The following is a 27948-nucleotide window of genomic DNA, read 5'->3' as shown; positions in this document are numbered from 1 at the left end:
TCTGATCTGATGTGTAGGTGAGCAGCAGGTGGGATGCAGGTTGTTGACTCCGTTATTGACAGATACCTGAAGCACTGTGTGGGATGATGACTCACAACAAACCGACTGTTGATGACTACAAATATTTTTGTGCACGCACCCACGCGAACCGGGGCGCGCGCTCCTCTCTCCACGTGCACTCTCGCACAGAAGGCATCAAAGCCTTTTTACGTGACTCCAGACGGGAAGACGAGAGCGAATCTGATGGCACGATAGCCGGGTCCTCTCGTCCCGACGGAAACAAGTAAGTGATTTCTGTAAATGCCTGTGAGCCGTGAAGCTGCACTAAGGTGACGTTCATCACCGCGTAGGCCTTATTAACTTCATCCTGCACGCTTATTCTATGCAAGGTCATCCTCGGATCTCTACTGACAGGATGGCCGCGTGACTAAATGTTATTTCTGTCGCAGATGCATACCCGCTCCTCTCCGCCCGTGGACGAGCTTTCCATTTTCACACGGATGTCGTCGTGTGCACCGAGGCAGAGCTGATCTTATGGCAGACATCGAGTCCGCCTTGTACCATCGTCCTTCTGATCCACTGTGAGAGAAAATATACTGGACGAGAGGACGTGAGATGAAAAGCCAACAATCACCATCACTGCTTGCCTTGTTGGCACTCCTGCTCTGCACATTACACCAGACAGCTGGGTCCAGCAGATCTCATCGCAGCAGCTCAGCATCATCAACAACAACAACAGCATCCCCTTCAGAGGCTAGAGGCAGGAATCATGTGGGGACCCAAAACTGGCAAAAACAGACTAACATCAGTGCCGACAGTCACAGCCACGAAAGTAGGCCATCACCAAAGCTAAAAGAGGAAACAGGCCAAGTGAATAGCTTCTCTTTCAACACTAGCAGAGTCAATGTTACCACTGTGATATCGGAAAAGTCTGGCAGGGAACCAAACTGGAGCCTGGAGGAAGGGGCGTCCCCACTGTGTGCCTACCGGGTGATTGAGGGAGGCATCGGGGGGCAGCTGTGTTTTCGACACACACTGTTTGGGTACAAGTGTCACAAGGGAGACTGCAGGACAGTGGTGTCTTTGGGGAATCTGGTGGCAAATGTTCTCATCAATGGCAGCGTACTGTTACAGTGGACCCACAAGGGAGAATCCACAACGACTGGCCTGGACACAAAGACGAAAGAGACCGCGGCTGGTCGGGAGAGTGCTGGGGACACAGGGACGAATTCAACAAGAGAGGAAACTCTGGGATCAAACACTGTTTTCAGCGGCCGGCGCCACAGGCGGGTAGGCTACGAGTTGAGCTGCTGGTGGAATGGAACCTATACTCAGTTTGAGTGTGCCGGTGTCCATCTTGGATCTGGCTGCAGGGACTTTCTCCTGACTGAGCTGCATGAGAACATCCCCTACCGCATCTGTCTGCGCTCCCTGGCCCGCTCCGATCCGGCTCAGAAGGCAGAGCAGCAGGACTGTGTAGAGTTTACCCTGCCAGCATCGGGGATGCAGGACATTGTGATCGCCATGACAACGGTTGGGGGAGCTATTTGCGTGATGCTGGTCATCATCTGCTTGCTCGTGGCGTACATCACAGAAAACATCATGAGCCCCACGACACAGCACACATACTCCTACCGCACCCACTCGCGTCACTGATGTGCACTGAATCAAAGAGGCACTGTTCATAAATAAAATGACCTACATTTAATATCCATGATGACCTTACATAACCTCATAATCATAGTCATCCACTGTCAATAATACTTACTGTTCAGTCAGCCACATGATATAGACATCCTGTTATGAATGAATTGAAGCACAAATAACATGCCATGTCAACCTCTGCGAGGATGCACCGAACCAAAAGTAATGATAACTTACATTCACTATTATACAGTAGTTTCCTCTGTCATGTTTTTGTTCAAGGTTGTCCACAGTTGAGTTAGCAATATAAGTAATGACATGGCTTTGAGTGCATCAGAAAGTGTTTGCTAAATGTGCAGCCGGTGAAAGTGTCCAGACTTGTCCTGTCCTTGCTGCAACACAGGAAAATAAAATAATTGTTCCACTTGATTGAACCATCCCACCATCTACTTTTGCCTTTTTTTAAATCTGAATACAGTATGTATTTGTACCATTTTGTGAAGGGCAATACAATCTGGTGTACAGTCTCCAAATACTGTGCCAAACATCTTGAGTTAGATTGCCTTTATGTCCTGCTGTCAGTGAATAAAGTGCCATGAGGTCATTTGTAATACTTTACAGCTATCCTTGTTTTTATCCTTGTGTGTTTGTGCATGTTTTAGTTTAATTTACAAGAATCAGCAACAGACAGGAATTCAAAATATCTATAAACACAAACCTTTGATAGGTGTCTGCTGCAGGTTTTTCTGTTTATGTCTTTCTGGATGGTTTAACTGGACACAAATGTATCCCAAGATATGATCAGATCAGGAGAGGGCGGTGTGCATCCATCATCATGATACAGCATTATACCGCAACATTAATATGTATAGTGATTCAAAAAGGATGTCTCAGGGTATGCATCATCATATAAGTCCACTCTAGATCACATTAAACAATGAATAAGTCCAGTGAGGAGAATCTACACAGCAAAGCACAATATCATATAGTAAAACTAACAAGGTTGCTGCAACATTACCTGTACAGATGCAATAACATCCACATGGATGCTTGGGGAAATATACCACCTTATCAACATCCTGGTCTAGGAAGAGTAGAAATATGCAGAAGTGTTTTTAGAAGTGAATTACGTATTAAGATACTGACACTAATCATAAAAAATAAATTGCTATTTAACACAAACTAAATCGTGCCTTGAAATTATTATTTTTATAATTATTTACATAGAATCATATTTAAAGGTGTGCCTGTAAATATTTGGTTTCATAAAATGTGTGCCTTGTGACAAAAATGTTTGAGAACCACTGCGCTAGAGAACGGCCACTAAACATGCATTGTGTCGCTTTATATCAAGTGTAAACCACATGAATTTCATGTAAATCAGATGATGTTTGTCACATAGGGCTTGCTTCCTGTTGTCAGAAGATGGCGCTATGACTGTGAGTCAATATTGACACGTAGATGTCCTCAGACCGGGACTCTTATCAAACATGAGAAATTTGGAGCTCATAGAATAATGTACGCTGAAGTTAAAGTTGAAGTTGAAGTAACAACTCCTGTTCTATGGCGCAAACCTGACATTTTGCCACCACAGCAACATTATTGCATGAAAACGCAAACTCTTAAAAACGTTTTATCCCGGCGGCCTTTTACAGTGTGTTGAAATAGCTGCCTTTCTGTTAGGTTTAGGACAAAGCTCCATGAGGCTTTTTTTGAATGTCTGGAGATGATACATATCCTTTTTTCATTAATCTATGTAAAATTCAAATAAATTATGTGGAGCTAGCGATCCAGTTTGCTAGTCTGAGACCCATGTCAGACGTAAATTTCATGTCAATGTCTGACTTAATGACTGACTGAGTTTTTCACAAGTTTTCCAGCATGTTTAGCCCCTAAAATGTAATTAATTTTAGAGAAGAAACAGAGGAATTCCAATAGTGCCTTAGCTTTCCAGGTGCTCATGTCTTTAATATGTCAAATAATGATTTTAACAATTATTCATTTTATTTATGGGCGCCTTTCTGAACACTCAAGGTCATCTCTCAAAATCAAACAATAAAAACACAAAGCAGTCATAGAATCACAACATAAAGCTACTTAATAATACTTATAATAATAATAGAAATAATAGAAAGGGAAAAGGGGGCCATTCCAGTCTTAGCAGAGCGGTAGACATTAAAGGGAGTAGGCCTGTCTGAAAAGGTGTGTTTTCAGGTGTTCAACTGTAACCATATTTGACCATTATGGAAAATTTAAAACACAAAAATAACCAGACCTGCAAGCAGGAATCAACAGGGTCCAAGCCCCACGTGCAACTCGGACCTGGCGACCCGCAGAAGCGATGCAATTCGGACCTGCAGGTCCATTGGCACGACGCAAGTCGCAGCTTGAACGCAGCACAGATTGTAGTTTGAAAAAGAAAGTGTAGGTATTTTAGTTAGTAGATATTGGGTTTGTTCACATATTGCATGCATCACTTGATATTGCAGAACAGCCCCAGCTTGTGGCCGATTGATGTCAGATTTTGCACAGACCCTCAGTGCGGTTCTGGAAATAACTTTTCCAGGTTGTGTGATAATCAGAGACACTACTTCAAAGTAACGCATCACTTCCTGTTTTGATCACAGTGTACCAAGTCTTTCCTCTATAACTTTCATTAAGTTTGGATTATGAAAATAATTCTGTGTGCAAAATTTTGTGCTGATGAGACTTTTGGCCTAGGACGAGTTCGCAAAAGTAGGTTTGATTAATTTTCGCACGGTTTGTGTATTTTTATCAATTTTGTGCAACAGCGCCAACTAATGTCAGATTGACCTCAAATTTCCCATGGTTTCCATGTTTCCATTGAGAACTATTAGTCCGAGTTTGATGTTAATCGGACTAATTATTGCAAAGATATACAATACTTCATGTTATGAGTTACAAGTTACAAGAAGTTGTTTCTCCGTGACACAATTTGAAGAAGATATGCAGCACTTCCTGTTTTGACTGTAATCTACAGGAAGTTGTTCCTTTATAACTTCGGCATTTATTAGAGTATTGACATTCTTTTGATATGTTTTGGTCAAGACCATCCAAACATTATGTTTACCAAGTTTCAACTTGATCAGACACTCGGCCTTGGAGGAGTTTGAAAAAGTAGCTTTTGCATATATCGCGATTCTGCGGATATAAAGATTCACATAGGTTCAGGGAACGCCTGAATGTAAATTTTGAATGCGCGAGGTACGATGTGGGTGTTACAAAAACGCTTTCAACTTGATTATAGCGCCACTTGCTGGTAAACGTGTCATTTTTGGTGTCTGCAGTAGGTGCAGGGGTCTGAACCAAAGTTCAAAGTTTCACCTCCATAACTTGTATGATGTAGGCTGCAGTATGAGTTTCACAGATGAAATAAATAAATAAATAAATAAAAATCCTTGTGAAAACAAAAGGGTTCCCAGCAGTGGTGGTTCTAGACAAAATGTATTAGGGGGGCCAAGGAGGGGCAAGTGTTTAACCAGAGGGGCAAATAAAAAATGGCAACAAATGTTATTTAAAGATTATAAATGTTATTTAACTTTAAAATCATCTAAACATTTGATTTGTACAAGAGTTGTTTTTTTTAACTTCATAACTGTATTTTTGTGTCTGAAACTCTTAAATTGATGGAGCTCATGTCCTAAATCATCAAAATCACAGATAAACATTTGTTTTGCACAGGAGTGTGTGCAAGAGAGGGTCATACAAATTGAAAACTACAGTACAGGGTACAAATACAGTGTCAATTCATGAGTTCAATTTTATTCTACGTGAACTCTTTGGTTTTAATCGCCGTATACTTCCACCCAGTTTGAGCGACTTGATGTCTGCCACAGCCGTCGTCCACTGCCATTTTCTCCAGATAAGAGGCTTTATTAACAACACTTTATGGTTACGTTGCCAAAGCAGTTGAACATTGTTTTGAGTTACTGCAAGTTACCTAACAAGTTTACTGACAAGTTTAATTTCTATCATGATTCAAAGTCACAGGAGTTTCCTCCCCTCCCCCACCTTAAACGGCTAACTTAGCTAACGTGAGCGGGAGGCAAACAAACGTTGTTCTGAGTATAATTACACACAGCACGTTATCGGTTATACTGTACTCGAGTAACCGCTTTACTACTTTTTCGGGTTATTTAGTTGTGGTGTCTGTGTTTGCTGGTGGGGGTTTGGGGGATGGGGGATTGGTAAAACACTGTTGCATTTTCTCGTTCATTACTTTTTTTAAAAACTTTGTCTTGCGTTATGTTGACTGGGCGTCATGCTCTGGTTTTCTTGACAGAGGCTGGTCTGTTACATCGGCACCAAGTTTCCCGGTCAACATGACAAGAAGTTAACCCCCTCCTTTTATTCTTCTGTCGATCCCGTTTTCAAAGTTTTGGTTGTGGGTTGTGTTGACAACACATGACGTCGTTTGTGAACGCTGATTAGAGGTCAGTAAATAAGAGCCTTGTGCTAACCCTGAGGTGACCGACACAACTTTTTTTTTTTTTTTTAATGTAAAGCTTTATGTTTATCTTTCCTGTCACCATTTCTATTGCTTTTACCTTGGGTGAATGTGAAGTATGAAACTCCTGTTGAGTTATTTATTCAGTTTTTTGGAATAGATATTTATTGGCATGGGAAATGATATGCTGGGAAATATGTAACAAAGTATCATGTTATGCATATGAATAAGCGGACATGTTGGTTTGGGTTGTCGTTCTGAAGCTTAGTTAGATGACTTAAAAGTTAACTTTCACCAATGGCGGTTAGCATCAACACCTGCCCCTTTAAGGTGCATTCCCGCCACCTACCAGACCGTGAAACTCCTCAGAAGTATGCAAGCAAGAACAGTGTCTGAGGCATTTGGTGTGCTAAAATGTCTACATGCACATTAATATGTCGAGTCCATTATGACAGAATACTTGTGATTCCTCCAGTTTGGCCTGAATCTCCGTCTTCTGTCCCCCATCAAAGTGGTTGGGAATATTTTCAAGTTGGGCTGTACTGGCACATCATTCTTGGACTTTCTGATATCTGTAGAAAGATGTACAGTAAACATGAGGCACAACTATAACATTTATTTACATATGCATGGATATCTACATGCAGTTTAGAGCCATGCTGGCACAAAAATCTAGTTTACAGCAAAAAGCACTGTTTTAAGGATACGCAGTAGGCCTACGATGAAATCGTAATTGCATTGCTTTGCAAACAGAAAGAACTTCCTTCATCACAAACCTGACGGTGCAGTACTTGCAGTACCACATGGATCCACTTGCTGTTCCTCTGTCTGTGTCTGTCTGTTTTCTCCCTCCTCACCCTCTTCTTCATCCTCTTCACTCTCTGGATTCTCCCTCTCTGTGTCAGAGCCCTCGCTTTCGTCACATGCCCTCTCTATATTTCTCTCTCTCAATACTTTGACTTGTTTCTCCCACTTTATTTAACTGAGGGGAGATGCCATGTCCCTTCCTCGTTTCATGGTAGATGATAATAGAAAAAAAAACCGTAGGGCATGCATTGCATTTCGCTGCCTAACCACCCCTCCCTGCTTAACACGAGCAGATAGCCCACTGTTGATAACTTTACTCACATTTATTTGTTATCCCACTGCAAGTTACGTTGTTAACATCGCAACATTGTGTAGCCTAGACCTAGTACTGCAAATATTAATTTCTGTAAATTCAAATTTGAGTCTTTTTCTAATACATGTTTAGTCTGTATAATATTTGTTGTTTGTACATCTGGAGTTCTGTAACAAAAATAATTTACCCCGTGAATTAAAGTATTTCTGATTCTGATACGCTAAGTTTCTAAATACATCAAGACCAGACATTTACAAACTTACTCTCATCATCAGTGTGATGCTCACCTTTGGCCTCAGCTCTTGCAGCGGGGGGAAGTGCAGGGTGCACCGCGCGGCCCCGGCCCCCCGGGTTCGCTCAGAGGCCCCGCCCCCTGTGACATCATTCAATAAAGCCGTTGTGCTCTGACGGGGCGCCGCCATTTTTAGTTCCTGTTTCCCAGGAAGGCGTTCAGTCTCACAGTGTTTCTGATGGAAATGTTTTCGTATTAACGTTGACAAAATGGGTTTGGTTTATCTTTATTCACATGGATCGAACTAACTAACATCTTGTGCCGTTTGTGACCGCTTATTGTCGGTTAGTTTCAGCCGGAGAGTCGCGATGCCGATCCACCCGCTGCGTGTAGCGGTCGTGTGCTCGAGCAACCAGAACCGCAGTATGGAGGCGCACACTATCCTCAGGTAAAGATGGGCCGCCGGGAGGAGGACACAACGACAAACCCGCCGGTGTGAACAAGATCTGTGCGGTGTCGAGCCTGTTTCTGAGACGGGCCGACTCGGTGACACAGTCCGTCGGGCCTCAGCTGCGGTTAAAAATGGACCCGCTCCTTTTTATGCGTCACACCGGGGCTATGGCGTACTTTAAACGCTTATATCTGACTAGATTTTAGGTTTGCGGTGGCCAAAAGTGAATATCCACTCAGATTTTTGCCTTTTAACATATGCAAAATACTGGCCCAAGTTTCTTTCTTTATTCCTCCCCACATGTTGACAAGAGCGCCCCCCTGTAGGGAATAAAGCGGAAGGGAGCAAACGCAGCTGGTGCAACATTGAGGGGCTTTCCAGCTCTGACCATTCCCCTCACTCACACACACCATTTAGGAAAAGTTGTCTGATTTATCACTAGTTATTAACCCAGAGTTGTGTGTGTGTTGGCTTGGGATGGTCAGACCTTTCACACTTGATCTCACTCCCTCATCGCTGTTCTTTTCCTCATTGGAAACCAGTGCACCTCTTGTCTGGTACTGCTATTTACAGGCCAAGATAGTTTTTTGTGATAAACTGCCGAAAGAATAAAAAAATGTAAAAGTTCCTTCTTGCCTATAGATTTAGTAAAAGTTGATCTCTTGAGGTTTAACGGGCCTATGCACTGTGATGTAAAACAGGACCACGTCATAAATTTAGTTTATATCTTGTATTGCTGAGTGTTTTCTGCTTGTATAATGTTTTGTGTTTAGTATTGATGCCAGAAATGTTATGTAATTTACGGTCTTGTCCTTTTCATCTTTGCAGCAAACGTGGATTTGATGTACGTTCATTTGGGACAGGGTCTCATGTGAAGCTACCCGGTCCTGCCCTGGATAAACCCAATGTGTATGACTTCAAAACGACATATGTACAGATGTACAACGACTTGGTCCGCAAGGACAAGGAACTGTATCCCCTTCTCACCCACCTTTCCACACACGTGCACACACGTTTATACTGTATAGTGGAAGCCAGATAAGTAGAAATGGACCATGTATATGTTTCAGGTTTGAATGTTAATATTTGGGTGAGTTTGTGTAATTGTGATGGCGTTTGAACGGCACAGCAGATGGGACTGCATTTCACCGATGGGTAAAGCACATTGTGTTCTAGATGCTTTGTTATTAAACCTACAATACATAGGGGATGGAAAACACCTTGCAATACAGCAGTAAGTACAATTTGGTGAAGATTATATAATAAGCTGAGCATCAGATTTATATCTATGCTAATGTTTAAGACCCTAGTTTATATTGTTGAGTGTATTTGCTAAGGTCTTCATGTTACCACCGCTGTTCACCGCTCATGTGGTTCCCTTGTGTTTTCTATTTATTTTCCCATAACACAGCGGATAGTCGTGCAGTTTAAGTAACAGCAGAAAGCTGGACAGATAATGCTCTTTTTTTTCTGGCTCACTTGTCACTAGTTAATTGTTGTAACTGTTTTCTAAATTGCTGACGTAACAGTAATAAACAGTAAAACTGAAGGGCGAAAGTTTACTGAACTCAAACCACAGGAGAACAGTGGGGACAAGTAGATAACACTTGCTGAAAACAAAACCTAATGGAGCATTTAACAAACGTTTAAAAAAATCATCAAGGGTCTTTTTCCTAAAGAACTGGCTTTGAGTCACGTCTTAAATTTTGAGTATTGACAAAAGTGCCCATAGTCCTCATTAGTGAGATTATATATGAACATACCACCCAGTTGAGGATACACAAAAACCCTCTAATTTGTTGGTGATGTAAAAACTAACAGTGATTTGGGGGGGGGGGGGTGCAGAAACTTTGAGTTCAAGTATTGTAGTCGGTGTTCCTGTCAAAGTTCAATTAGACTGGTGGTACTTTTTAGTCTTCACTGATGTGTTTTTTTTTCTTAAAACCACTTTCCACTATCAACAGTCTAATGTTAATTGCAGTTATTTCTGCAATATCTTAATTTTTCTTTAGTCAGTTGCTTTGTTTAATTTAGGACTGTTAAATGTGGCTAAGAGTGTGATCTTGAGCCATTCTGGTTAAAAAGGCTTGTTGTGAAAATCCAGCCTTAAAAGTAGGAGAAATGTGTTTCACCAAATTTGTACTAATAATATTACTGTATTGCAAATGTTTTGCCGACCCACAGTAGGTTTTCTCTATTCCAGCATGTAAAAGGTACCGCATTACAAATTGTTAACTAGCTGCCCTGTAAATGTACATACTACCTTTTACAAAACTATTTTTGTATTCTTGCAACTTTGCATGGATTTCTTAAAAATATAGACCACTGTTATAGACAATCAACTGTGGTTGGTCTTTCTTATTTATATATTTGACAATGTCTGGCAGAATGGCCATGTAGTGACAAGCAACATGGACTTTGGGTTAGGGTTAGAAACCTGAGGGAGTATTGTACAGAATTAAAACATCTTAAGGATAACAAATGGCTTGTTGATAATATTTAAGTTTGACATTTCCTGGTTAACACTGTCTCCTCACAGCAAGAGGGTTTCAGGTTCTGTGTGGAGTTTGCATGTTCTCCCTGTGTCTGCGTGGGTTCTCGCCAGGTTCTCCAGGTTTGCCCATAGGTGAATAGAGAGGTGTGAATGGTTGTTTGTCTCCTCTATTTACCTTGTTTTTTGTTTTTTTTAAAGACCATTAATGACTGGTAATCTTATCAGACACCACTAGAGGGTGCTGCATGTTGTCTAATACACTGGTACCATTCAAGTGCACACCCAACAATGTAAACAAAGAATTGCAGTGTCATTCAGACAAATGGATATTTTAAACAGTCTTACATTGGGATTTACAGGGCAGCTAGTTAACAAATTTGTAATGTGGCACCTTTTACATGCAGGACTAGAGACAACCCACTGTTGTCTCTGGGTTAATTTGCACTTGCAATAATTTTAGTACAAATTTGGTGAAGCACATTTCTCCTACTTTTAAGCCTAGATCACAACAAGCCTTTTTTTAACCAGAATAGCTCAAGATCACACTCTTAGCCACATTTAACAGTCCTAAATTAAACAAAGCAACTGACTGAAGAAAAATTAAGATATTGCAGAAATAACTGCAATTAACAGACTGCTGATAGTGGAAACATGGATTTCTTTTAAAGCCACATCAGTGAGGACTAAAGTACCACCAGTCTAATTGAACTTAGACAGGAACACTGACTACAATACTTGATGAACTCAAAGTTTCTGTTTGCAGACACGTTTCAGTGTTCTGATGATTGAAATCCTGTCTGTGGCAGTGTGATGAGTGTGTTGTGTCATCTTGAAGTGTTTTGTCTCGTTCCTGCTGTGTTCCTTGACCGCCCAACTCTTCAGATACACACAGAACGGCATCCTGCACATGCTGGACCGCAACAAGCGCATCAAATCAAAGCCGGAGCGATTTCAAAGCTGCAAGGACAAGTTTGACCTGGTCATCACTTGTGAAGAGAGAGTCTATGACCAAGTGCTGGAGGGTGAGGCTTCTCATAAGAAATGTCTAATCACTGGAGGGATGAAGTCGGTTATTCAGAGCCCCTTGCAAGAATACTGCTTTGATACTATTATTATAATCCCATTTTACACCCAAAATGACTTCTACGTAGACCACGTTTTTTACTCCAACGCTTCTGATTGTGTGGCACACTTTCTCATCTGTTGCTCCCTAGATCTGAATTCAAGAGAGCAGGAGACTCTACAGCCTGTGCACGTCATCAATGTAGACATTCAGGATAACCACGAGGAAGCCACGCTGGGCGCCTTCCTCATCTGTGAGCTGTGTCAATGTGTGAGTGTCTCCTACTGGGATTCTTGAATGCTGTTGTACAAGCCCACTGAGGGCAGACAAACAATCTTAAGTTATTATGACGTAATAATGAAAAAGTATGCAGTATATTTATAAACTTATTGTAATATGAAAAAAATAATCTTTAAGTGGATATTATATCCTATCCAGTATATTTCCAAAATAGGGGATTCAGTGCTATAAAAGGATTTCATAGGTTCATGAATGGTGAGCCGATTGATAGTTCATTGGTGCAAGTGAGGTTTTAATGCGCTTCCTCTTCCACCTCTGCAGATCCAGCACACTGAGGACATGGAGGATGAAATGGATGAGCTTATACAGGAGTTTGAGGACAAGAGCAGTAGGCCTTTTCTCCACACTGTCTGTTTTTACTGATAAACAATAACATTTTTGCAATAAAGAGACCCGGATTACAGGCAATCAAACTATATGGACATGGACTGACACACTTCACACCTCAGTCATCTCCAGCACAGGACACACACACACACATACACACACACACACACACAGCTTTGGGTTAGAACCTACCAAATGGCTGCTGTTGGACGTATTGGTGATGATGGGTTTTTCCTCTATGTAGAGGACAGACTCGCTGCTCTTGCTCAGCCTTTATTCTCCAGATCAAGGTCCGGCCAAGGTCCTCCCTCCATCCCAGTCCAGTGAAATCACTCAACCATGTCTCCTCAGGGAGAGCCATAACACCCACACATGCATCCATGTTCCAACAACTCTTTTACCAGTCCATTTGGATTTTGTTCAGTACAATATATTGATGCTTATTTTTATTCTCCAGATATTTAATTGTACTTCATTTAAGCACATATGTCAGGTTTTTATTTCGGACCTGGGACAGAGTACAGGGGTTTTTTGGTGTCAGACAGGGAAAAGAATGAACTGAACTAATTGTCTGTTTTTGTTTTTTGTGTGCGACCATGTTCTTTATATTAGTTTGGATTAAAGTGGGTGAGCTAATAATGAATAACCAAATTTAGACCTTTACGGCTCTACTCCTGTGTGTTTTTCAATATATTGTCTTGATTCATTCAATCATTCCATCATTCAATTTTAGATAAGTCAATATTTTTTTCTGTATATTTCTAAAGTTGCGTTATACTGTAAGTCCTTTGTATGTATAAGAAGGTGTTTGGGGTGCTGTGTTTAATTTAAAATGCTATTTAGGTAGTCAAGAAATACACAGAGTAACTGACTTAAGTAAAAAAAAAACTTGAGTAACCGCTTTGCTTATGATTAGGACTTTCTGGATGTTTAAATTGCTGGGGTCAAATTAATCCCAAGGATAAACGATGTTAATCAAATTTGAGGGGAACAGGAAGGTTAATATCAGTGTCAGTTCTAGAGCAAATTTATTACGAGGGGCATGTGTTTGACCAGAGGGGCAAAAAAATGGCAACAAATGTTATTTAAAGATTATAAATGTTTAACTTTAAAATCATCTAAACATTTCATTTGTACAAGAGTTGTTTTTTTAACTTCATAACTGTATTTTTGTGTCTGAAACTCTTAAATTGACGGAGCTCATGTCCTAAATCATCAAAATCACAGATAAACATTTGTTTTGCACAAGAGTGTGCGCAAGTGCAAGAGAGGGTCATACAAAATGAAAACCCTAGTACAGGGTACAAATACAGCGCATCAACAATGTGAACAAAACTCCAGGGTGCAACAATGTGCCATTTCCTATTTAATTTATCAGTTTCAGTGTAGAGAAACTGTTCCCAAGAGGCGGGGAAGGGTTACAGCAATCTATCACAGTCTAAAGAGCTCAAAATCATCTCCTAAATTGATGGCACTCATGCCCCAAATCCTAAACCTAATAGAGGTAGGGCCGTAGAAACATTTAAAATACAGTACAGGGTACAAATACAGTGTGTCAAAACTCCAGGGTAAAACAAAGGGTACAACAATGTGACATTACCTATTTATGGAAGCCCCACTACCGTGGACACTTAACTATACAGTAGATACATCACAGCAACAGGAAGCGGCGGTTGTGCTGTCTGGCAAAACGGTCCACAAATTCATCAACATCCAGAGACTTGGCTCTTCTGGACTATGCTCAGGACACCAAGATCACTAAGCCTCACATCAGTAGTGGTGGACCGCAGGAAGGTTTTTATCAGTTTCAGTGTGTAGAAACTGTGTTCGCAAGAGGCTGAGCTGACAGGAAGGGTTACAGCCATCTTGCACAGTCTAAAGAGCTCAAAGAAAACTTGCCTGTATGGTTCAATAAATCAAACCAGCTCAACTGTACTGTATGGCTTTTTAACTTCACCACTCTAGTTTTCTGTCCAAAACTCTCAAATTGATGGAGCTCATGCCCTAAATCATCAGTCTGCATGAAACAAGCAGCAAGTCAACAGCTCTTTCCAGATCGACAGTTTGTGACTGTAACATGTCAGACAGTAGTTTTGCCTCTCTGTACAACCTAAGCAGAATAACAAGATGCACAACAGATTAGAGGTCAATTTGAGACAAGAGACCTTGTGGCCTGAACAGTTTTTTCACCATGATGCTCTTGAGCAATCTGTTGCAGTATTCGTTTAAGGGCAGGTAGAGTGTCCATAATATTGTGTAGGGCTAGAAGTCGTCATGCCCAACGTCTGTCACTTAAATGATCCAGCTCTCTTGTTCTGCCATACATTTCTCTTTGCCATTTTGGGTGCATATATGAGCCAGTGGTAAAGTTATAAAGACTCTGTAACAAAACAAAAAACTCCTCTGTTTCTGGGACATTTTTGACTACATAAACTAACACCAAATGATTTCAAGTTGGGCAGTACTGGCACATCATTCTTGGACTTGCTGATATCTGTAGAAAGATGTACAGTAAACATGAGGCAGAACTACAACATGTATTTACATATGCATGGATATCTACATGCAGTTTAGAGCCCTGCTGGCACGAAAATCTAGTTTACAGCAAAAAGCACTGTTTTAAGGATACGCAGTAGGCCTACGATGAAATCGTAATTGCATTGCTTTGCAAACAGAAAGAACTTCCTTCATCACAAACCTGACGGTGCAGTACTTGATCCACATGGATCCACTTGCTGTTCCTCTGTCTGTGTCTGTCTGTTTTCTCCCTCCTCACCCTCTTCTTCATCCTCTTCACTCTCTGGATTCTCCCTCTCTGTGTCAGAGCCCTCGCTTTCGTCACATGCCCTCTCTATATTTCTCTCTCTCAATACTTTGACTTGTTTCTCCCACTTTATTTAACTGAGGGGAGATGCCATGTCCCTTCCTCGTTTCATGGTAGATGCTAGGAAAAAAAAACGTAGGGCATGCATTGCATTTCGCTGCCTAACCACCCCTCCCTGCTTAACACGAGCAGATAGCCCACTGTTGATAACTTTACTCACATTTATTTGTTATCCCACTGCAAGTTACGTGGTTGACATCGCAACATTGTGTAGCCTTGACCTAGTAAGGATACTGACGTTTGGATACGCTAAGTTTCTAAATATATCAAGACCAGACATTTACAAACTTAATTTCATTATCAGTGTGTTGCTCACCTTTGGCTTCAACTCTCGCAACAGGAGAAATCGTAGCTCCTTCCTCCGAGAGTAGTTGCTGAGCGTTAACTCATTCACCGACCAGTAGTACCTTCAATTCAATTTAATCCAATTCAATTTTATTTATAGTGCCAAACAGGGCCTGAAGTTAATTTTTTTAGCCTGATAATAAAGAGTTGCAGAAGTCCAGCCTAGAAGTAACAAATGCATGGACTAGTTTTTCTGCATCTTTCTGAGACACAATGTTCCTAATTTTCACAATATTACGCAGGTGAAAATATGCAGTCCTTGTTGTTAATTTAATGTGAGAATCGAAGGACATATCCTGGTCAAAAATAACACCCAGATTCCTTACTGTGGTGCTGGAGGACAACACAACATCATCCAGAGTAACAATATCTTTAGATATTGAGCTTCGGAGGCCTTTGGGGCCAAGTACAATAACTTCAGTTTTATCTGCGTTTAACATCAGAAAGTTGCAGGTCATCCAGCTTTTTATTATCTTAATGCACAATAGAAGTTTATCTACCTGATGGGTTTCTTCTGGTTTGATCGACAAACATAATTGTGTATCATCAGCATAACAATGAAAGTTTATGGAGTTCGAACAGAATCGGTCCAATGACAGAACCCTGTGGGACTCCGTGACTGACTTTAGTGTGAATGGAGGATTTGTCATTAACATGTACAAACTGAGATCTATCTGACAAATAAGACTTAAACCAGCTCAGTGCGGTTCCTTTAATGCCAATTAGATGCTCCAGTCTCTGTAGCAGGATGTGATGGTCAATAGTGTCGAATGCAGCACTAAGATCTAGTAAAACAAGTACAGAGACAAGTCCTTTGTCTGAAGCTATTAGAAGGTCGTTAGAAATTTTTACCAGTGCTGTCTCAGTGCTATGATTCGCTCTAAATCCTGACGGGAAGTCCTCAAATAACTCATTATTATGTAAAAAGTCACACAACTGATTGGCGAGGTTTTAGAGAGAAAAGGAAGGTTAGATATAGGTCTATAGTTGGCTAGTACCTCAGGATCAAGACTGGGCTTTTTGAGAAGAGGTTTAATTACAGCTACTTTAAAAGACTGTGGTACATAACCTGCTGATGAAGACATGTTAATCATATCTAATACAGGAGTGCTAACTAAAGGTAACACTAAGTAACCTAGTTGGAATAGAGTCTAGGAGACAAGTAGAAGGTTTTGATGCATAAATAGTAGAGGTTAGTTTGTTAGGGTCAACTGTAGAAAAGCAGTCCAAGAATATATCAGGTGGTAGAGTTGTTTCTAAGGTTCCTCGGTTTGATGAAAAATTGGTGGCTAGTGAGTTGATTTTGTCTCTAATAGTTATATTTTGTCATTATAGAAGGTCATGAAGTCGTTACTACTGAGGGTTATAGGAATACATGATTTAATAGAGCTGTGGCTCTCTGTCAGCCTGGCTACAGTGCTGAAAAGAAAAAGAATACAACATTTTTAGACAACTATGAAATTGGCATTTAATGAAAAATATGATAACACAGATTATAACATAGATAACATGACAATGTGTATTTTTTCAGATTTTTCTATTGAATTATGCAGACAAGTACACAAGAAAGTGTACAACAGTTGTACAGTGTGTCTGCTTTAAGGTGAGAAAAAACAGACAGAAATGTAGAAAAACCCCAACATGAATCCCTCCCAACAACCCAGGTCAACACGGTCACAATAAAAAAAACAAGTAACCGAATAAAATGTAACATAAGTAGATTAAGTAAGATAAAGTAAAAAAAACAAAAATAACAAATAACTGAATAAAATGTCACATAAGTAGATAAAGAAAGATAAAGTAAAAAAAATAAATGTGTATTTATGTATTTATTTAATTTGAAATGAGATCCTTGCTGTATTTAATTTTATTATGTGTAAAAGCTCTCATGTGTTGTGTAATATAATAAAAAAAAATGTATAAATTGAATATTTAAATTTAAAAAAAACGGCATTAACGTTACCGGGGCAACCGTTGGTTAAAAACAAAATTAAGTGGATGAAAGTTACCATGACAACCTCATGCGTTCATATAAGCAAAACAACAACAACTGTGTGGCTGTGACCGGTGAATCCATCACCTAACGGCAGTCTCCCGGTGGTGTGGAGCAGCACGGCGGACAGAGGAGGCGGGACCGAATGACTGCGACCGGGAGCTCTCACATGTAAGCGGTAGTCTGGACGTGAAGGCACCATTAAAAAAAAGATATTTAAGATGTCCGCGCTATCCCACGATAACACAACCAGCGTTTAAACGTGCCTGTGTTTGGACCGTCTCAGTGTCGTGGTGTGTGACGTGACCCCAGCTTTACTTTTGTTGTTGTTTTGCAGCAGACTGTGACTTTTCTGACGGACATGAACGCGCTTTTTGAACGCTTTCACAACTTCCTCCTGCCGCTAGTGCGCGGGGAGGACGGGGTCTGCGCCTGCACCTGTGGAAGGTAAGACTCAGCTGATGAGACCGCTTCACAACGTGGGGGGCAACAAACACCACCATGTATATGAACTAATGCTGCTCTAATGCTGCTGTGAGGGCCAACTTATTTTGACTCCTCAGCATGAAAACTAGGTATTTATGTCATGGCTTTCAGCTCAGAATATACATTTGAGTGAGTTACTCGCTGTGTCATAGAGATGCTCATGTGTGCTGCTGGTGCAGAGGGATGGAGAACTACAGCACCACATCTGTCTCCCCTGGTTCATGTGATTTCAAGTGTGTTTCACCTGTGAACTGTCAAACCAGCTCGATCAGTGGCTCTCACACTTTGTACATCAGAATCAGCTTTCTTTACCATGTATGTGCAAACAAACAAGGAATTTGACAACATATGTTTTCTCTCCTCTGTGTACACAAACATACAAAAAGCACAGACATATGTACTAAAGAAGACAAGATGAAAGATATAAATATATATATACATGTTTAGTGCAATGGCGGGGGGATTATGGGGAGATCAGGGAGACGTACCCCCTCAGTAAATATCAGGCTCTCTCAAGTCCCACCACTGGGACCAATGTTGAAATACACTATTCAGCTACGGACAGGAAGGTTTATTCCTCATCAGAAGATTATTTGTTGTTGACTGTCTTCAGCCACGCTGTATGAAGGGGTAGCATCAGAACTGACATGTCAGTGTTTTCAAACCAATCATTTTACGTCTGCGGACCATCTTCCACCACAGTTTAACTCGTAACTCATGACTGTGACTACGTAACAGTCTGATACTGGAACATAAATATTAAAGGAAATGCTAACTTTATTTTCAATTACATTTCAGTAGTATTTTCTTCGTATTATATCAATTTAGTAATTAATGTTTCCTTTTTTTATTTTGGAGATTTCTTAAAGAACCACCAGAGAAAGTTTGAGCACCAGTGAGCTAGATGTCATACAGGCCAGCTGTTGAGGATGCCTCTGTCCTGCTGTTATTTATCTATTTTAATTATGTATTTTAATATCCTACTGTTATAGACAAAGTAATGCAGTTGCACTTACATTGTGGCAGATCCTGCATTTAGCAGAGATGCACCAATATATCAGCAGTTATATAAGCCACTGTCAGCATCAGTATTTTTGTGTTGTGGCCTCATATTTGTGAGATTTTATTTTTGTGTTTCTGTGACCTTGAGGATATTCTCGGTTAATTCAGGCTGTAGGGTCTTAACAAAGTTTTTTTAAAGTTTCACAGTAAAATATATTAATAAAACATCACAGGAGAGGCTCATGTCATATTTCGTGGCTTTTGTTAGGGCAGTCATTAAACTATTTTACAAAGACATATTACATTATATTACATCACTTCTTGTTTTTAAATGTGCCTGCTTTTTAGCCGTTTGATCATTCTGCATCCTTTTACCGTAATTTACCTCTTAAATATAGCCTGCTTGTTGTTATTTGCACTTGTTTTAATGTATTGATTTTTATTGCTTCATGTAAAAGTGTCTTTGAGTACCTTTGAAAAGCACTATACAAACGAAATGTAATACAATATATATATAAATATATAATAGTATACTGACATTGTACAACAGTGTTGCAAATATCTCAGCTTTTGGTATCAGCTAAAAAATATATTATATCCTTATCATCTTTCAGCGTCATGGGTTCACTTTTGTTTTTATTTTCCTTGTGCAAATCTCCCGCCACTGGCTGCTACTCTGTCTGCTGCAGGCATCACGTCTATCATGTTCTTCCATATCATGGTGCCCAGTCCATAACGGATTCCAGGGACAATTACGTTGTAAAGGACATCTTGACCAAGCAAGAGATGAACATGATGGTTGGACTGGTCATGGGCCTCTGCGTCAGCTTGCTCTTGCAGTGGCTGGATAGGGTGTGGCTCTCCCGGCTCAGCTGGAGGGCAAACCAAACCAATGGTGAGTACGAATTCAACTGACAGTGTGAGTGCGCCCTCAATTGTGGGAAGAAAAGGCCCTTTGCAGTAATTATACAATATATGATATTATGTATTCAAGCTATACCATTCTTGTAAGTGAAAGTTTCCAGTCTGATGTCACAGCAAAATCTCTTTTGGACCGAAAAGAACGGAGAAAACCGAAGTCTAACTCTACCAAAACTTTTTTTTTTTTAAGTATTTATCAAAATTAGAAGCTCTATGTAGTAAACTGTGTATCTTTGCAGGTATTACAGGTGAGTTCTTCCTCAGGAAGACAGTGGGGAAATATTGATAAAAGAAGGTTTTACATCATCAAATACAGATTAGAGATGTTAGCACACTGCAGAAAGCCTTTCAGCTTTTTGAAAATCATATTTTGTGTGGTCCAAAAGGGTTTCATTGTTAAATAGGGTGCAAACCAAAGTGCCTTTGTATCACTCCCATTCCTCTCTTCTTGTTTTCCTAGCTCGGAGTAATTAATTCACTAGTAAACATAAATCTACACTCAACCTTCAAACACAGAGCAGGTTTCATATGTACAGATGTATCTTTCTCATGCCATCAAAATTAGATGTTAGTGGTTTGTCGCTTTTTAAAAAATGAAATCCCCTCTCCTTACTTATCAGGTTTTCACTCTCCCATCTCACTCAATTCATGTAATGTATCCCCCTGCCATGCAAACGCAGCGACACACACAAATCACTAGTGTCCCTGTCTTTCTCCCCAGATGTGGGTCTCTGGTCATGGATGCCCAAATTCTTCAAGACAAAGAAGTTACATCCACAACAGACTGAGGACTCCACGGAGAACATGCTGCACCTCAAGCAAGATGTGTACAACGATGTTAATGGCACATAAAGTTAAAAATATTGATTCATTTCCGTTGTTACTGTGTGGTGTTTTATTTTCAATAACAGAATAACCCTTGCAGGTCTAATTGAGTTCAAATACAACTTCATTTTTGGGCCATTTTGGGGTTTTATCAGATAACGTACTTAACACAGCATCCCTATAATATCAGACTCCCAATGCACAGCTTTTTTTGTCTCAGAAAAGGAGTTCTTTCTAACTCCACACCACCAGATTTGTTTAATTTTCAAACTTGTAGACTTTACACCCAACCAACACAGACACAAGTGACATCGCTTGAGACAGTTTATCAGATCTCAAACTCCAGCTGGAGCCACAAAAGGCTTTATACTCGAACTCTCCAAGACCTGAAAACAGACATCGATGTTTTAAACAGGTGGAGTCCTCCTTTGAGCAATAAACTCTAAATTTTAAATGTTGCAGTGATTTACGCAAACTGGAAGTGACACTTTTAGCAGGTTCAACTGACGACCCCCAGTGCATACCTCTTTTAGTTATTTAATTAAAAGGAGTTTGATGGTTTAGTTATTTATGTGAACCCATACACCGTAGATAGAACATGAAGGCACCATATGTCTGACAGGGAGTTTTATCATGGGGCCTATTTTAAACCAAGGACAGTTTCATGCCCTTGACTTTGCTTTGTACAGTAGAGGCAGCTTCCTGAAGCCATTACTGTGAAATATTGAAATCCTACATGGATCCCTATTGGACGGGATCACTGCCTCATCCAATCTTAACCCCTCCTCTGCCTTGATGTATCGTGTTGCTTCACCCTGATAATGCTTGACAATGTCATTGAAAGGTCTGATCTCCCCTGCACATGTACATGAGCCTTTTTTAAGGGTTTTGTGCGCTTATACTAATAGATGAGTCCTGCCACTGACTGTTCAAACTGCTGTCCCTTAATTATTAAAGTGTCTTAAACTCTTATCTAAGTGTAATATTATAAAGCAACTGTACCCCATAAACATCAGATCTTCGGTTTATAAAAACACAGATCAGTTTAATAATTTCAACAGAGACATCACTTACACACCGTGATTACAGACACACATTCTGGCTTCCATGTAAAGTACACTTTTACAATGTATGCATTATATATTAGAATCAAAGAGTCTCAGGCGTTAGTTGTGTTTCGTAAAATTAATCGATTTCGTATAATTATCTCCCCTGACCTGCTGAACTCGTCTTCGGTCACAGTCCAACAGACTTTTAAACATACACTGACAGACTAGTTGCAAGAGGCAGGACACTAATCTTTCTAATCCAGGCCGCCTCGCTGAACAGATCTACGACTCAAACTGGAGTTCCATCCTTTGGAGGAGAAGACCCAGTTTTGTCTTCCTTCTCCATCTTGCCCTCTCCATCAGCGGGGGCAGCAGGCTCCGCTAAACTCTCTGCTTTTGTCACAGCCTCTCCTGCTTTGACAGCATCTTCACAGTCCTGTCCAGCTGGGTCGACACTTTTGCCTTCTGTTGATTCGCTGATGTCTGAAGGAGGTGGTTTACTTTCACACTCTTGTTTTGTATTTAACTCAAGAACTGGAGCAATCACCTCCTGAGCCTCAGGTGCCTCACTGAGGGGCAGAGTAAAGCCCATTTTGCCTCCACTGGCAGTCGCTCCGGCTGGGGGAGGTGTGAGGGTCTTGGCCTGAGCCTCCTCGTCTCCGTGCAGCCAGTCCATCTTCTGATGGTGTTGCTTGACAGCCTCGTCGACTCGAGCGTCAATCATAGCCTCTGTCAGGACGCCATCTTCAGAGGAATATGCTGCAGCCTACAAGAGACAGCGAGTCAACAGACGTTTCATATATTCATTTACTTCACAAAAATATAAATCTTGTAGCATTTTAAAGTCAAGGATTGTGAAAGTAGGATTTACACTGCAGATTTTTATAATCTATACAGGGAACTTACCTGCCAGGCCACACCCAGCTTAGAGATCTCTCTTCCTGACATGCCCTCCGCCCGCTTGGCTATCTCAGAGCACTTCTGACCGTAGTCAAACTGTGCCAGCTTCATCCTCCTGCACAAAACCACACACAGAGATAGATGAGAGGGGGACAAAGTCAATGATTTCCCCAAAGTGTAGCAGGCTTGGATGCACTTTCTTTCTGACTTTGTTTTACGGGTCAGTTCATTGCCTCCTGGCCTGTGTGTGGATCACTCCTCACCTTTCAGCCTCCATCACACATCTGACTTCTGTGTAATTAATGCCTCAGCATGGCTGGCCCTGCTCCAGATGCCTAGTAGGCTGTTTCTTGGCCTTCATCTTAACACCACTCCTCAAACATCACTCAGAACAAATACTTCTACGTGAGTGTTAGACTTAGTGAACTGGGCTTAATTTCTTGTTTCAGTACGCATCCCTATTGTGCAGTGGCTCGGTGCCCTGTTGTAACAGCTGTGTTGACGTGTGGGGGTTGTACTCACTGCCTCCCTCCTGTGGCGGGCTCCAGAACATATCTGTCAAAGTACAACCGAACCAGCCTCTCCCTCTCCTCAGGACCCGGCAGAGCAAAGTTCACGATTTCATCTATACGGTCGTTTATGGCCCAGTCGAACTGCTCTGGTTGGTTACTGGCCAACACCAGCATGAACCTGACAGAAACACACAGAAATCGTGCAGCTTATAGACATGCTGGGAAGTAGCCAAGTCGGCATAGACAAGGTAAAACTAAAATGAAGAGTATGTCACATTTAAGGATTAATTTGTACAGAATATAAATGTTTCTTTTTACTTGTTGCTCTGCTCTCCGGTACGATACAGGAATGCATTCAAAGTGGCTCTGAGGTCTTCACTGATCTTCTCCTACAAAAAAAAGTAAAGAGTCAAGATTAAAGTTATGTGGTTAAATACAAATCAAGGGGAGTTTAAAGGGTAGGAAAATATATTTTAATAACAAAAACAAAAGATTTATAAAAATAAATTAAAAACGTGCGGACTTACAGTGGATCTCTTGCGAAGGAATGCATCAGCTTCATCAACGAAAAGCAGAAGTCTGTAACAGGATAAAAACACACGATGACCATCTGTTGATGTAATATCTGGAGTGGACAGTATTGATGTTTGTATATTTCATATAGGTCCAAGTAGCCTACCCGCGTCGACTTGTGCCAGCCCAGTCAAACACTTTGTGCATGGCTGTCACACCATCACGGCCCATGGGTGCCACATCACCACCGGTCATAATTGCGTAGTCCATCCCAGAATGCACTGCCAGCTTCTACTCAGTAGGAAAGGAAATGCTACAGTTAGACAAAGCATCATCTTCCATACATGTAAATGTTTACAACAGTTCAGCCCTATACCTTAGCGAAGAGAGTTTTGCCCGTGCCTGGAGGGCCGTACATGAGGATATTCCTGTACAGGCCGTTGTTCTGCCGCGTGTTTCTTGTTGCTATGGCGATGTCACGCACGCGCTCTTCCAGGGAAGGCTAAGAGATAGAAAAATACATTTATATCAAGTGGTTACAAAACCTTAGAAACCTTAAAATGCATGTTGGTTACTTCTTAAGACTTTGATGTTCACTTACACTGAGCACAACTCCCTCAAGGGCGTCCTGGGGTTTGCTCTTCAGCCGTTTCACCGTCTTAATAGTTAACAAAAAAAAGCATAATTATGAGCGTTTTATATTCTACAGTTAACAAAATATGCAAAGGATCAATTGCTTATTAGCTACCTTGACCGGATGCTTGATTGCCTCTCCCACGGTGAACCGGGACGTTTCCCGCACCAGCGACGGCTTCCCGAGCCGGGCCTCGATGTAACGTCCTGCCACCCCTGTTGCGTTTCGGGCCGTATAGACTCCCACGGCTAAAAGGGTCAGCCCTGCCACCTGGTGATGTGATGGAACAGTAAAAAACTACTCAGTACAAAGACATTTCAGGTTTTTCCACGGACAGTTCAAACGTTTACATGGAAATGGTTACTCTCTGTCTATTGGATGATATCTATGGCGTAAGTTAAGCAAATTCAAATACGTATAATACAGCGTTCCTACGGCTTAAGGCAAGTTAGATTTAAGTTGTAGGCGTACACCTGAATGCTCTGTAAAGATCTGTTACTGCTGACTCTGGTGCTGGTAACAGAGTTGGGGGTGGAGGTGGTGGTGTATAGTTTAATGGACCACGCACACTCCTATCCCAGAGCGACATGTTTTGTTTTAAAGTGGATGTTAAAATGGATAAAAAAGGTTAAAAAAATCCTACTTCCCATGTTTTAGCATTTTTAAAAAGATACATTTAAAATATTTAAACACCAAATAAGGTCTTATTTTTTAATTAATGAATGCACGCCTTTCCATGGGAAACCTGTAGTTGAAGGATCGCTGCGTTGTGTGACGAAGACACTACTTCCTTTAAACATGTTTTGTTACCGACTGAATTTGTGAGCATTCAAAGATGTGTGACGTGAGACAGAAGGTACAAGTCATTATAAAATTAAACCACCTTTATGATTAGACGAGCGGTGTGTGAACCAGCCATCTGTATATTTTTCAACATATTAATTTGCTGAGCTGAAGAGATATTTCAGAAATTCAGCAGCAAACTCAGCTCTTATTATGTATTTTTTACATAATCATTCACTAAACTGATGAGGATGGAAACAAAAGTCTCACCGTGGCCGTGACTTTGTCCCAGTCTGACACAAAGGCCCTGAATCCTTCTCCAAACACAGCGCCTGCGGTCCTAAAAGCAAATACCCATCCACTGTAAGCAAGCCTTTAGGGCGTTTACAAGATGCAACTGTCGACTGCAACTGATCAAATTTATTCATCCCAAGGCAAATTTCTGTTATATACTAGTACTGGCACTTTTTTTAAATACCAAACACCTTCAGTTTCAACTCGTTAGTTACATACATAAGTACTACAGTGTGAAATCATCACTGAGTCATTGTGTCTTACTTTATGGACTCCAGGACTGTCTGTCTGTGCTCTGCAGCCTTCAGACGGATCTGCTCACGGATTATATCGGCGTTCTCTCGCTCCACACGACCCCGTGCTTTAGACTCAGCCTCTATACGCAGGAGCTCATTCTTGTGCCTCAGCTCCATCTCGTGCTCTATTGTCGCTATAAAAGACATGACACACACGTGCATAAACCATCATTCAACATCTTCAAAAGCTCAGACGGACAGTAAGATTGACAAATAGATAGCTATACCTTTCCTTATGGCCTCCTGTTTCTGTACAGACTCCTCCTGTTTGCGGAGGTTCTCCTCGTTCAGGGCTTGCTGTTGAAGAAAAAACAAGAAATGTTGGTACTGCGTCTCATTTTAAAGCATTTTCTTCTCAATGTGAGGGATCAGACGTCACCTGTTGCCTTAGTTGGTCCTCATATCGCTGTCTGGCCAGCTTATCTTGAAACTGAGCTCTCTGTAACAGAAAGAAAATCCACTGTAACCACCAAACTCAAATCTAGTCTAGTTCACTGCTGTAGAATCATTGTTCTACTAAAAGAGAAGGGAAAAAGCGTTTCTGTTCTCACTGATTGATGCTGCCTGGTCTCCTCATTAAGAGTTTTCCTCCTCTCCTCTCCCTGGACTCGTATCTGGTCGCCTTTGAGCTGCTCAACTGCAGCCTCGTACTCCTGTGAACAGAGGAGCAAAAAGGACGTCAAAAATCAATAAAACACACTGGTGAACATTTTAAGCAATCGCAACCACGAGGCCGACTGGGTTGTAGGGTCGGACAATATCGCCATACTATACGATTAACAAGATTTGAGATACAGTCTTAGGTTTTGGATAACGTAATATGACAGAAGTGATGTATTTTCCCTGGTTTCTGTGATATATATATATATATATATATATATATATATATATATATTTCACATATCACCCATCACACATCATCAGAAACAGTGTCAGAATAAAGATTAATCTTTGACTGTCAATCAGTTGAAATGTGTTCAATACATAACAAGACTATTTACTGTGCACAGTTTTTTAATCTCTGTTTTCTCCAGTGTTTAACATTGAAGACTGCAGGGGCAAAAATAACTATTTAAAAACTGGTGAATAGTTTTTATAATATTCTTTTACTCGACAGGCTGAAGCACAATATCCCCACTCAACGCAACTCGACTACACCTCTCAGCACCATTATCCATCAGGTAAATGACACGATTAGGAACAAATTCTTTAGTCGACGTAAATTAGCACTGGCAAAATCTTCATAATTCTCTGGAAACCACCGGTGTCCCGCAGCAGCTGAAGAGAGAAGCAGTAGTTTGGTTTCCACTGTACCTTTATTTTGGTCTGATGCTCCATCTGAGTGCTCTGCTCCTGCATTCGAGCCAAATCCAGAGCTTCTTTGGCATGTCCTGGGTGGAGGAGAGAGGCAACACACACAGAAGGGAAAGTTTTTCAGTGATCAATGCAACATGATGGTCTGCCTCTGCGTCCTGACAGATGTGTCACTAGTCTCTCTCTTTTTTTACCCATCTCACTTTAACACATAAGGAAATTGGTTAATTTTGAAGACAAAACAAGACAGAAACAGTCATTGAACCAGTGAATGTATGTGGAACAGAGACATTTGGGTGTTGCAAGCCAGATGACCTTTGAACTCAGTCCAGTAGTTTGAATGAAGGTGAGAGCAGCACAGTGTTGTTCCTATAAGCAACCAGTAATGTCACAAAGATGACATTGAAAGTGTTCAGATGCTGGCTGTGAGCGTGGGCCTCACTATCTAAGCTGTAGCATCACTGAAGAGACCACCACCATGCACCGGAGAGGGTCTGGATGCTGGAGCATCGTGGCTTTCTGTGCTAAGTAATGTTGTTATAACCAGGAGAAACCTCCACTGAGCTGAGAGGCCCTGCAGAACACTTACGGGACTTGTCGAGCTCCTTGGCCGCCTGAGCAGCCCGCTCCAGCCCGGTGGGATCGAAGTTGCTCCATTTGTCCTTGGGTTTATCTCCTCCTCCGCCGCTGGAGCCTCCGGCAGGCGGCGGCGGCGGTGGTGGAGGCTGGGCCGGGAGACCAGAAGGCACCTCGGGCTGCCCCTTGTTCAGTCCGAACAGCCACGACATTTTACCCAGAAAAATTAAAGCACAGTTTAGCCGGTTAATAAGGGAGAGACGGCAGCTGCTCCAGACCTGTCACTGACTGCACTTCCTCTACACGCGTGTCATGCCGCAATCTTCTGCGCATGCGCAATAGAGTGTACGAGGGTTGATGGAAGAACTGCAGCGACGATTGGCTGGAGACAAGTACTTCCTCTTCTCATTGGCTGCTCCAACAACTGTCTTCTGTAGAGGTCATGTAGTCGCACCCATAGACATAAAGAGTAGACGCCTCATCGAACGTTGGGCCTATTGGCGCTGACGAGCGGTGGGGCCG

General features: G+C 41.3%; 3 protein-coding genes across 3 annotated transcripts; 2 read left to right on the top strand and 1 right to left on the bottom strand.

The window, feature by feature from the left end:
* Window positions 1–86: 86 nt before the first annotated feature.
* fndc10 (fibronectin type III domain containing 10) lies at window positions 87–1656 on the top strand (the record flags this gene model as incomplete). The annotated part of the gene is made up of 2 exons (XM_083939575.1): window positions 87–283; window positions 897–1656. The coding sequence occupies 2 exons, from the start codon at window positions 87–89 to the stop codon at window positions 1654–1656; spliced, it is 957 nt and encodes a 318-aa protein (XP_083795701.1).
* A 6021-nt stretch (window positions 1657–7677) lies between these two features.
* Window positions 7678–13169, top strand: ssu72 (SSU72 homolog, RNA polymerase II CTD phosphatase). Its single transcript, XM_083939181.1, has 5 exons — window positions 7678–7912; window positions 8744–8887; window positions 11292–11431; window positions 11624–11742; window positions 12034–13169. Exons 1-5 carry the CDS (start codon window positions 7833–7835, stop codon window positions 12133–12135), a joined length of 585 nt encoding a protein of 194 aa, XP_083795307.1. The 5' UTR covers window positions 7678–7832; the 3' UTR covers window positions 12136–13169.
* An 8521-nt stretch (window positions 13170–21690) lies between these two features.
* On the bottom strand, window positions 21691–27708 carry atad3 (ATPase family AAA domain containing 3). Its single transcript, XM_083938902.1, has 16 exons — window positions 27440–27708; window positions 26851–26927; window positions 26088–26189; window positions 25916–25975; window positions 25764–25833; window positions 25505–25670; window positions 25217–25286; window positions 24278–24433; window positions 24131–24187; window positions 23906–24031; window positions 23696–23820; window positions 23544–23595; window positions 23335–23405; window positions 23027–23194; window positions 22511–22619; window positions 21691–22370 (listed from the first exon to the last, which is right to left on the bottom strand). The coding sequence occupies exons 1-16, from the start codon at window positions 27636–27638 to the stop codon at window positions 21894–21896; spliced, it is 2085 nt and encodes a 694-aa protein (XP_083795028.1). The 5' UTR covers window positions 27639–27708; the 3' UTR covers window positions 21691–21893.
* Between the last annotated feature and the right edge of the window lie 240 nt (window positions 27709–27948).

The sequence above is a fragment of the Echiichthys vipera genome (genome assembly GCF_963691815.1).
Source record: "Echiichthys vipera genome assembly, chromosome: X".
In the NCBI taxonomy this organism is placed as follows: domain Eukaryota; kingdom Metazoa; phylum Chordata; class Actinopteri; order Perciformes; family Trachinidae; genus Echiichthys; species Echiichthys vipera.
This window is presented reverse-complemented; position numbering and strand designations above follow the sequence as displayed.